Here is a 12,324-nt window from a genome sequence, read left to right as displayed (position 1 = left end):
GCATCCCCATCTGCGTTTTTCTCTCTACAATCCGCTACTCTATTTTTTTCTTTTTGTCTCTCTCTAAGCAAAAGCCGATGAAACCTCTGACAGAAAGCAACCTGAAATGGCATGTCACACCCCGACTAGCAAATGTGGAAGCGTAAAACGGGAATGTAACAGACACCTCTGGTATCAACCACATTGTTTATAAAGAAACATTACAAACTAATTTACATTATATTACATTGTTCAATCTTTGTTTATAGCTAGGTGATACAAAAAAAACCTGTTCATTAAACTGGTCCACTTCTTACCAGTATACTTGCATCTATTCACACATCATCGATCGTAATCCTAGCACGTAACCATCAATTTGTTCCAATTTCAGCACATCTGAAAACTATGTTAAAACAGGTCAACTACGAATAGTTAGTGAGTTTCACAAGTTTCAACAAATCAGTTATGCGTAATCACGACAATCATAGTTTGTATGTATGTATGCATGAATGTTTACAAGTACATTTGTTTGTATGTTTATGATGCAATTATGCTAAGTCATGGTGAAACCCCAATTGTTCGTTAGTACCACATGGCCTCCACTGCCCACGTCAATCTCGTGGCCTCCACTACCCACATTATTCCCATTTCCATCACGGACCACGTTATTCCCATTGCCATCACGGACCACGTTATTCCCATGGTCATCACGGACCACGTTATTCCTGTGGCCTTCACAGACCACGTTATTCCCATGGCCTTCGCAGACCACGTTATTTCCATGGCCATTACAGACCACATTATTCCCCAATTTGCTATGCCTAACACTACATAGCGTGTTTATATAAATATGTAGTCACATGTAATTTCATAATGTTTCGGCATTCGTGCCATCTCAATCTAACTTATCAATCAACAATACTATTCACATTCCATCAGCTTATAGTCAATCATTATGTTTGTGGGACTTCTTGTGTATTAGCACTTAGATAATTCACATCATGAATTGTTTTTAGATAGATAGGTGTATATAAACATGCTTTTCACCTCAAAGTTCATAAAACAGTTTAAAAGAGGGGTCATGAAACTCACTATATCATAGTGTTCTCAGCACAGTATTAGTTCGCGGTACATTCAACTCGTTACCACTCGGTTTCTATAATCAGTATTATATAATATTAATATTTTAATATTATTATAGTCTTCACACTAAACTGGGCTATATATCTAGTCTGGGCATAGCTATCATACCCAGAACATGTAAATAGTCTTAGATTGTTATGTTGTTCAATGTCTAATGTTGAAAATCGAACTTGGCTCAGTTTCACCGTTTCACCTGTTGGGCCAAGTTGATCGTTTACGCGTTTAGAAAACAGGTATGACCACATAAACTCGGGTAAACGTGTTGGTTGATAAAATAATTGAATTTATAAAGAAAACACATAGTTCAGATGTCTAAATTTGCTACAGGACTTATTTCCGTTTACTTAGCCTGGTTTGGAGAAAAACACGCATAATCCACCCGAATTGTCCGGATTTCTCACAAAAAGTTCGGTTTTATTCAATTAACTCAAAAATATAACATTTGATCACTCATGATGTTCTGACATTCCAACAGGTTTGTGATTGGTTTTGATCAGAATTGAATTTGTTTAACTTTGAAATTAGCACAATTAATTGTTCGTTTATCGTCTAATTACGAAAATTTATACACTTACCAATTAAAATATATAGATTCTTATAAGAATATTTCTAGAAATATTTTCTGATTTATTAATTTATAAAAATTTATTTTATAAGCTATTTTTAACCCGTAAATCGTCCGTTTATACCAAAAGATTTCAAAAAAGTCCGATAATTTTTCTGAGTGATCCAAATGACTTACAAAATAGCATCTAAAATTTTTAGAACTTAACAATTTTTCTAACATAGCTAGGTTTCTCCAATTGACCCCAAATTTTATATGTGATCATATTATACAATACCTGAGTTCTCCACAAAATTTCATAATTTTTTAAGAAATTTAAGTATTATTCCCAAATTAGCACTCCCAAACGGTAATAAATTCGCCAAATATTCTCGAATTGTCAAAAAATTACCAAATTTAGACATGGAGTCATTCATATGGTCCCTAATGTCTCTGAAAAGTTTTACAAGCTAAAAACAAGCATGTCACAATCAAATCCAAAACAACCCCTAAAAAAGTGTTTCGGTAATACCTTTACGGTTTTCGGTTGTTTTGACCCTTTTCTTGATTTTCCGGGTTCTTGGCCTTCTATCTAGTGTGTCTATAGGTCATATATCACAAAACCAATCATGTATCATCAATAATCCAGGCTTGAAACATAGGGTTTCAAACCGAACTTTTTAGCCGTAAATATACGATTTAAACCTCCTAATCCGTGTTTACGGCCAAAAAAAAGTGTTTGATTCTGATTTCTCACCATGTGTAGTATCAAAGAATGTGTTTGGATCATTTTTATGGTTTTTTCATGATTAGAAGTAATTTTGGGCAATCAAAGATCAATATTTATGCAAAAACTCATGTTAAACAAGCTTAAAATAGATCAAAATGATTTGTTACCTTAGGGTTTTTGATGGGGAGTTTGAAGAGCAGCAGCAACTGGTGTAAGAGTCTGGAATTTTATGCAAAAAAATAATATCATGTATACATACTTAAATAGAAGAAAGGTTAAGGAGGTGTTTTTTTCAGTATTGGTGGCCGCAACGTTTAGGCCCCCCCGGGCCCCACTTTGGTCCATTTTCCTTGTTTTACGTGTCCGAACCAGAAATCCTGAGTACAAATTTATTTCGGGTTCGGTTTTTTGGCAAGAAAAATGTATCATATACGACAAACAACGCGAAAACGAGTGTTTTTCGGTCAATAACCCCTTTTTTTGCTTCTCTCTCTTCAACCGCCCTCTTTATGTCTCTCTATGTTTCTCTTTACAAAATAAGACCAATTAGCTCGTCAATGGAGCCGATAGAACCACATATAGCTACCCAAAAACGTGTAGATTAAAGTGCAAGCGTCATTGGCTGCCGACCAAACCACCTAAAACAAATATAAACACCCTTTAAGAGAGAAAAGGTAGTGGTGGGGAGAGAAGAAGTGAGAGATGTTGGTGGGGTTAGAAGAGTAGGAAGGTGCAAAGTATCAAGCAAAGCGTACAACTCGTGAAGCCCAAATTGAAATAAACAAAAACTAACTGTTATATATTTATAATCATCAACTTCCTTAGAATCAATTTTTGGATAAAATACATTTTCGCCGTTAATCCAAATAAAAAATCTAGTCTCTATGAGGCTAATTTTAATCAACTCTATAATTTTTTGGTTGAATTTATCTACACTTTTTTCATTAATTCCACACTGCCTAAATAGAAAGAAGAAAATTGTAAATTGACTAGAACCTCTAGTCCAAATCTAAAACCTTCATACTCTAAATATAATTGAGTTAAGTGCCATTTTAGTATCTGTGGTTTAGTACCTATTTTGAATTTTATGCAATTAGCTACCTCAGTTTTAAAAACTTTGCTTTTTAGTGCTTTTTTAACCCCGTCAATTTTCATCCGTTAAGTCCAGAGTATCTGCGTAATTCCATTATTTAAATAAGGGTATTTGGGTAATTTTATTACTATACTTTTGTTTTTCTCTTTCTTTTCTCCTTTTCTCTCTCCCTATCGATTAACTCCTTTCCCCTAATTCATTCTCTTTAAAACCAAACAAAACCTAATTCCTCAAAATAGATGTTCAAACGTCCTGGACATCATATATGTCACACCCCAACCTAAGGCAGAAATGTCGGGGCGTGAACATGATTGCTCATAGCTCGAGGTAACTATCATGCAATAATTGTGACAATATCTAATAATTTAATTTATTCCAAATAAAAACAATAATATCCAAATATAGAAATTCAAACAAGAATTCATAACAATAAAAGAAATAATCCATAATTTAAATTTAAATAAAATCCTTCTTGATAAAGCCTATGGTCTCATCTAGCATTCCAAAACTCCAAGTCTTCAGTTTAAACGATAACCTGCATATACGTAGAAAATACAATAGGTTTTGTCAACAATAATGTGGAGTGAGCAAGTCATTAAGTTTTGCAATAATATATAATATGAAAAGATAGAAAAACGTAAGTAAAGCGGTAAATAAACCAAACCAATGAGCAAATAAGTGTCAAGTGAACCATTTCCAAGCGAATCGGGCGCCGATTACAACTAAACGGTCGTATGATTATACTATAATGACAATATGGTGGAGCAAGTTAAACGGATAATCAAATAGCAATTATGTCTAGCAATTCACACACAATACAAGGTTTTCTAATGAGTAAGATATGTATAACATGAAATATTATAAGTACGTATATGCCCCCAAAACGTTTGAAAATATGTGAAAACGGGGGAATGACAAAACTCACCTTAATAATAAGCGAGTTAGTTAAAATATTAAGAATTAAATAGAAGTCTTCCGATTAATGCGCCGAATGAGAATATCCAACAGAACTTGAAACTTAGCAATATGAAAGTATAAATAAAAACGAACCTAACGCCGCTGGAATCAATCCAAACGGATGAGTAGAACTCAAGTTATGTCAATTTTAACGTTTAAGCGAATCGAGTCTGACCAGAATCCGAACTTCGAGTCGGGAATAGGTTTTGGTTAGAATCCTTAAAATTTAATTACGAGAATAAAAGTCTTCTGGACCAAATATTGAATCCGACCAGAAGTGTGAGAAAAAGAGAAGTCAAACAAATTGACTATTTTGCCCATTTTCGGTTTTTAAAGCAATTGACCGGCCAATACCCTTCAATCTCAGAAATTGATTGAAGGTTATCGACTAGAGGGAGTTTATGAACAAAAATTCAGTTTACAAATTACCCGGAAAGTGCACGAATGAGGAATTATAACGAGTCAAAGGTCGTTAAGCATGCAAAGTCAAGCGTTTAATGAACGGTTTTTCAACGAAACACCAAAAACCGAAGAGAATTGAGAGAGGCAGAGAGGGTGACGGCTGGAGGATGAAGATTAGGGTTTAGGAAAAGTTGTGGCAGTTGATTTAAGGCTTGTTTATATAAGAAAAACCTAACATAACTAATTAAAGGCTTTTTGGCCCGTTAAGCAACTAATCCTGTAATTAATGAAAGAATCACTGATTATATCATAAAGATTGGGTCTTGATGGTTAAGAAACGAGGTATTACATATATTTCAGTTATATGGAGATTTCTTGGTCTTTACTTCTTGCTAATATGCCAAAAATACACGATTTCATGCCTTAAACGAGTAAACGAACCAAATATAGATGAACTGACTATGCAGATACCTCCATGAGTCACGCGACCAGCACCATGGCCACCGCCGCGCGGCGCTCCGGCCATGGGTGGTGGTGTCTTCCATTTTTTTCAAGAACGGTCCCTCAAGTTTGATAATTTAATCGTTTTAAGAACTTGTTGCGGCGCTCCGGCCATGGGTGGTGGTGTCTTCCATTTTGTTCAAGAACGGTCCCTCAAGTTTGATGATTTAATCGTTTTAAGAACTTGTTTATTATAACTAATGAATAGACTACTATATAAAACTTTGAGGGCCTAAATTGAATATAATGAAACTTAATAATTCATAAATGTAAAGTATCAATAGAGTTTAGGATCCGAATAACGTTCCAATAATGATAAAGGAATATGATAAAACCCGAAATGTTACAGTATCCCCTACTTTTAGGAATTTCGTCCCAAAATTAGAGAATAATTGTAGCGAAAAGATGAGGATACTTCTCCTTCATTTGATCTTCACATTCCCAAGTAAACTCAGCTCCTTGCTTCGATTCCCAACGCACCTTGACTAATGGTATACGACTACGCTTAGTAACTTTATCTTTGTGATCCATGATCTCAATAGGTCTTTCAACGAAATGCATGGTCTCTTCAATACGAACTTCATCAAGAGGTATTTGAAAATTACCCTCGGCAAGAAACTTCTTGAAATTCGAAACATGAAATACCGGATGAATATTTGAGAGTTCTGACGGGAGATCAAGTTTATAAGAAATAGGACCAATACACTCAATGATTTCAAAAGGTTCAACGAAACGAAGAGATAACTTACCTTTCTTTCCAAATCTCACAACACCTTTCCATGGAGATACTTTGAGTATAACACGAACGCTTATCCGCATAACTCTTTTGACGACTACGAGCAGCGAGTAGATTTTGGCAGATTTGAGCAATGCGATCAGTCGTTTCTTGAACTAACTCCGGACCAGTAATTTGAGATTCACCAACTTCATTCCAACAAATAGGAGAACAACATTTGCGGCCATAAAGAGCTTCAAAAGGTGCCATACCAATACTAGAGCGAAAGCTATTCTTAACGAAAACTTAATAAGCGGTAGATGAATATCCCAATTGCCCCCAAAATCGAGGACACATGAGCGAAGCATATCTTCTAGAGTTTGAATCGTACGCTCAGATTGACCATCAGATTGCGGATGGTAAGCAGTACTAAGATCCAAACGAGTTCCCAAAGCGGATTGGAGAGATTCCCAAAAACGAAAAGTGAAACGACCATCTCTATCGGAGATAATGGTTAACGGAGTACCATGATGGCAAACAATCCTTTCTACGTAAATATGCGCCAATCGGTCAACTGAATACGTTTTCTTGATGGGAATGAAATGAGCAGACTTCGTCAAACGATCAATGATTACCCAAATACTATCATGTTTCTTTCGGGTAGAAGGAAGTTTAGTAATAAAATCCATAGCAATATCTTCCCACTTCCATTCGGGAATGGGAGGTTGCTCGAGTAGACCATAAGGTCGATGATGCCTGGCTTTGACTTTAGAACAAGTGAGACATTTTGCAACGTAGAGAGCAATGTATTTCTTCATTCCGGGCCACCAAAAGACAGAACGAAGATCGGCGTACATTTTACCAGCACCGGGATGTACGGAATATCATGACTTATGAGCTTCGTCCATTATGAATGTACGAAGGTCATCACGATCGGGAATCCATAAGCGATTAAGGAAATAAAGCAAACCATTGGGCTTGGTTTCCAATTGAGTTTCCGCACCACATGACATCTCATCATACATGTTTCCTTTGGTGACGGATTCGTGTTGCGCATTAAGAACACGCTCTTCTTGATCATTTTGAATGAGAACACAAGTAAGCAACACTGATTTGACTTGTTTCTTACGGCTAAGAGCGTCGGCCACAACATTCGCTTTGCCAGGATGGTAGCGAATCTCTCAATCATAGTCGCTAAGCAACTCGACCCAACGACGTTGTCTCATGTTGAATTCCTTTTGATCGAAAATGTGTTGGAGACTCTTATGATCGGTAAATACTACGCATTTGGTACCATAGAGATAATGTCTCCAAATCTTCAAGGAGAATACGACGGCACCAAGCTCGAGATCGTGCTTCGTATAATTCTTTCCGTGAACCTTGAGTTGTCTCGAAGCATACGCGATAACCTTGTCTCGTTGCATGAGAACACAACCGAGACCTTGATTAGAAGCATCACAGAATACGATGAATCTTCACTACCTTTGGGAAGGGCAAGAATAGGAGCATTGCAAAGCAAGTCCTTCGAAGTTTGAAACTCTTCCTCTTGCTTTAACCCACACTCGTAAGGTTTACCCTTATGTATAAGAGCGGTGAGGGACAATGCAATCTTCGAGAAATTCAGAATAAAATGACGGTAATATCCCGCCAAACCAAGAAAAGAACGAACTTCGGTGGGAGACGTCGGTGTTTTCCAATTCTTGACGGCTTCAATCTTTGAGGGATCGACATGGATACCTTTGTGGTTAACGATATGGCCCAAAAATTGAACTTCTTTAAGCCAAAACTCACACTTCGAAAACTTGGCATACAATTGTTCCTTCAGTAGGAGGTCAAGGATAGCATTTAGATGCTCTTTGTGATCGTTTTCGGATTTTGAGTAGATCAAAATGTCATCGATGAAAACAATTACGAATTTGTCCAATTATGGTTTACACACACGGTTCATGAGGTCCATGAAAACCGCGGGTGCGTTAGTTAGACGAAAAGGCATAACACAAAATTCGTAATGCCCATATCGAGTACAGAAAGCAGTCTTAGGTATGTCATCTTCAGTAACGCGAAGTTGATGATAACCCGAACGGAGATCGATCTTTGAGAAGCAAGCAGCTCTTTGGAGTTGATCGAAAAGATCATCAATACGAGGGAGCGGGTAACGGTTCTTGAAAGTAAGCTTGTTGAGCTCATGATAGTCAATGCACATGCAAAACGATCCATCCTTCTTCTTCACAAATAAAACTGGTGCGCCCAAAGGAGAAGAACTCGGGCGAATGAAACCCTTATCGGAGAGTTCTTTAAGTTGGCTCGAAAGCTCTTGCATTTCGGATGGTGCAAGACGATAGGATGCTTTAGCAACAGGATTTGCTCCGGGTACGAGATCAATGCGAAACTCGACTTGACGCATAGGAGAAAGTCCAACAACGTCATCGGGAAAAACATCGGGAAAATCATGCACAATAGGAATATCTTGAATCTTCTTTTTCTCCTTCTCTTTCTCCATCACAAGCGCCAAAAAGGCAACATACTTCTTACGCAAATAACGTTGAGCTTGAAAGCACGACATGAGATTAAGCTTAGAAGCAGGCGTACTACCGAAAACTTTAAGAATACGACCATCTTGAAGAGGTATACGAAGGAACTTATCAAAACAAACGACCTCGACGTGATTCGAAGTCAACCAATCCATCCCAACTATGGTGGTGTTTGTTTTTGCTTAAAACATCTGCAGGAGGCTTATGTCTGCGGGCGCGCAGACATAAGCTCCTGAAGACTGTTTGTTTTTTATTTTAAATAAGATCTGCAAATTGCTTTTATGGTCTTAAAAAAGAAGCTATTGTTTAACTTCTTCACACATCTTCACACTTCTTAACATCCTACCAACACCTAATGTCCAACACCACCACCACCCATCGTGCGCTGCCACCACCCACCGTCCGCCACCACCACCGTCCATCACCGCCGTCACGCACCGTCCGCCACCACCACCGTCCATCACCGCCACCACCCACTGTCCGCCACCACCGTCCATCACCGCCGCCACCCACCGTCTGCCACCACCACCGTCCATCACCGCCGACACCACTACCGTCCATCACCATCACCACCCACCGTCCGCCACAACCACCGTCCACTACCATCACCACCACCACCATCCACCACCCACCACCACCGTCCATCACCACCACCACCTACCCGTCGGCTACAACCATCGTCCACTACCACCACCCGCCGCCACAGCCCACCACCACCATTTACCATCCGCCACCAACACCGCCCACCACCACCGTCCATCACATCCACAACCACTCACCACCACCACCACCCACCCGTCGGCCACAACCATCATCACTACCACCACCCGCCGTTCGCCACCACCACCATCCACCACCACAACCTACCATCCGCCACCAACACCATCCACTGCCCACCACCATCACCACCACCACCCACCGTCCGCCACCACCACCTCCCACCGCCCACCACCAACTATTTTACTTGTCTACAGACATTAAATGTCTTCTATCTGCTGTGATTTATATAATAGATAACTAATTTTCAGCTTATGTAGACGATACCTAGTTTATAAAACAAACAGTATTATATTTTCAGATTGCAGACCTTCAGACCACATCTTCAGTTGAAGACATGAAATCAGATGAAATCAGATTGCAGATAGTTTTTGTCTTCAAAAACAAACAGTACCTATGACATCAAAACTACCCATTTGCATCGGAATAAGATCTATACGGAACTTGACCTTATTAAGAACTATGACACAAGGGTTATCAATAATGTATGCAAAGTCTAACGAAATAAAGCTCTTATCGGCACCAGTATCGAATAACATAGAAGCAGAATGGTTATTAATAGAGAACGTACCATTCACCATGTCACTTGAGCTTTGGGCTTGATTCACATTCATCATGAAGGCAAGACCATTTAAACCTTGAGGAGTTGGTGCAGCTTGATTTGTCGGAGGGGCTTGAATAGCAGGGACTTGAGAGGTAGCAGTCCGCGGAGTCATAAGTAGCAGAACTTGAGGAGCATAGGTATGAGGTGCAAAGATTTGATGGATCAGGGGTTGGTAAGTTTGGACTTGGTAGGCTTGGCTAGTATAGTACGGTGCGGGAACAACTTGGGCTTGATGAGCATAATACGGTGGAGGCATCACATGGGCTTGATTGGCACGAATTAGCAATGGGCACATATTGCGGAGATGACTAGAATCTCCACAATGGTAGCAAGCACGGGAATCAGGAACACCGGCTTGAGCTTGAGGGTTATAAGCAGCTCGAGGAGCAGACGGTGAGGTTTCCTGAGGAGCGGCACGTGCATTTGGAGGTACACGGCAAGTATTAGCAAGATGCCCATAACGGTTGCACGAGGTGCAAAGGAGGTAGGTGGTTGATGCGGGATGATGACGGTTACAGATTGAGCACAAAGGGTGCGGTCCATTATACGGCTTCTTGTTGGATGCATTTTGGTTAGGGGCTTGGTTGTTGGGTTGGTTCATAGCATAGTTTTGGTGAGTCTTACTCTTTTGGCCATTGTTGTTGTTCTTGTGGTAACGGTTGGAGTTGTTGTTTTGAGCAGGCTTAGGATCGGCTTTAGCATCAGTAGAGGATTCAACTTTACTCTTCTCAGTAGCAGGCTTGGAGTCCTTTCGGGACAGTGTTCCATCTCGAACGTGATCATCAGTCAAGGAAGCAGCAAGGGTTATGGCTTCCTCAATCGTGAGAGGGTCTCGACTGACAACCGCATCACGGAAAATAGTAGGTAGTCCACGAATATACTTGCGGATACCGCGGGACAACGGGGTTACGAGATGAGGTACCACCCGACTTAGTTCCTTGAATCGACTCGAGTAGGTAGAGTTATCGCCACCAATTTGATTTAACTCCCAAAACTCCGTCTCGAGCCTTTGCAGTTAATGCTCGGGACAAAACTCTCTCTTCATAGCTTCCTTAAGCTCCTCCCAAGGCATGGCTAATGCTTCATCAACACCTTGGAGGTCCTTCAATGTGGTCCACCAAGTAAGGGCACGTTCCTCGAAAACTCTAGTGGCAAAACAAGTCCGTTTGTCGTCCGGACACTCACTATGGATGAAGATGTTTTCCATCCTCTCAAACCAGCGGAGGAGTTTAATAGCATTCTCCTCGCCAGGGTAAAGAGGAGGTTTGGCACTCGTGAAATTCTTGTAGTGGTAGTTGTGGGTGGGTGCACTTGAAGTAGCAGATCCATTCGAGTTGATGTTTTGTAGTTGAGCCACCACCTCAGGCAAAGCAACGGTGAACTCCTTCGTAATGCGAGCAGCCAAATGACGATCATGAGCAACCGATGGACGGCGGTTGCTACGGCGACGAAGTTGAGAAGACATTTTGCGGGGACCAAACGTGAAACTTTATGAGAATCGGGTAAGTTGTGTAAAATAGTCAATGAAGGACAATGAAATGTGACTAATACGTGCTAGTGATTGTCATGACTTGAGGCCAATTCGTGATATAAAATAATGTGATTAACTTTGAGATAGTTAATTAATTAAAATGTTCATTTCAAGTTTAAAGTGTAAAATGTTATTGGGTTGGGCTTTCCATAGGTTTCCCATGGCGGCTCAAAATTCAACATAAATAACGAATTAAATCAAGTGAGCTGGCCTCCCATGAGCTTTCCATGGCAATTTGAATGGCCCAACTAAATCATAAAATTGAGCTTCGGGAATTGGGCCTCCCATGAGCGTTCCATGGTAGTTTAAATGACCCCAGTTACATAACGGGACTTATATATTGAGAATTGGGCTTCCCATGAGCGCTCCATGGCATTTTATTGGCCCAATTAAATAACGATAAATAAAAAATTTGAGTTGGTCGGCCCATGAGCGTTACATGGCATTTTAACTGACCCAACTAATTAACGAATTAACAATTCAAAGGAGTGAGTCGGCCCATGAGCGTTATATGGCATTTTAACTGAGCCCACTAATTATCGAATACACGAATCAAAATGAGTAGTTGGAGAATCTCGTGAACCACCACGGTGATATCTCCAACAAAATATCGAATCAAAACGGGTTGTGAAATGAATAGTTGGAGTACCCATGGGTTGTTATGGATTTTCCACCCAACTAAACATTTAAAATAATTAAAACCCAATTTTGGAAAGTTTCCGAATTTAGACACGAACCACCGTGAATTCGGTTTTTATTAAAGGAATGCAACCGGTTGATCGGTCACGTTTGATTCACTTAAGGTTCGGTTGTATGA

The 12,324-nt window shown here is 39.7% G+C and overlaps 1 protein-coding gene across 1 annotated transcript; it reads right to left on the bottom strand.

The window, feature by feature from the left end:
- Positions 1–532: 532 nt before the first annotated feature.
- On the bottom strand, positions 533–6,921 carry LOC143620798 (uncharacterized). Its single transcript, XM_077092403.1, has 3 exons — positions 6,456–6,921; positions 5,765–6,014; positions 533–806 (listed from the first exon to the last, which is right to left on the bottom strand). Exons 1-3 carry the CDS (start codon positions 6,919–6,921, stop codon positions 533–535), a joined length of 990 nt encoding a protein of 329 aa, XP_076948518.1.
- Positions 6,922–12,324: the final 5,403 nt, after the last annotated feature.

This window comes from Bidens hawaiensis, unplaced genomic scaffold (assembly GCF_021521415.1).
Source record: "Bidens hawaiensis isolate Kalapana, Puna unplaced genomic scaffold, B.hawaiensis_p1.1 tig00002671_1, whole genome shotgun sequence".
NCBI lineage: Eukaryota > Viridiplantae > Streptophyta > Magnoliopsida > Asterales > Asteraceae > Bidens > Bidens hawaiensis.
Note: the sequence above shows the minus strand (reverse complement) of the source record. Positions and strands in the feature narration are given on the sequence as shown.

Bases quoted from the DNA above. Each gene is read 5' to 3' on its own strand.
- LOC143620798 (XM_077092403.1), bottom strand. From the start codon at position 6,921: ATGTACGCCGATCTTCGTTCTGTCTTTTGGTGGCCCGGAATGAAGAAA. The intron at 6,015-6,455 runs GTACGATTCAAA...ATCTCCCGTCAG, and splicing joins ATCTGATGGTCAATCTGAGC to AACTCTCAAATATTCATCCG. The intron at 807-5,764 runs GTATCCTCATCT...CACGCTATGTAG, and splicing joins GAAGATCAAATGAAGGAGAA to TGTTAGGCATAGCAAATTGG.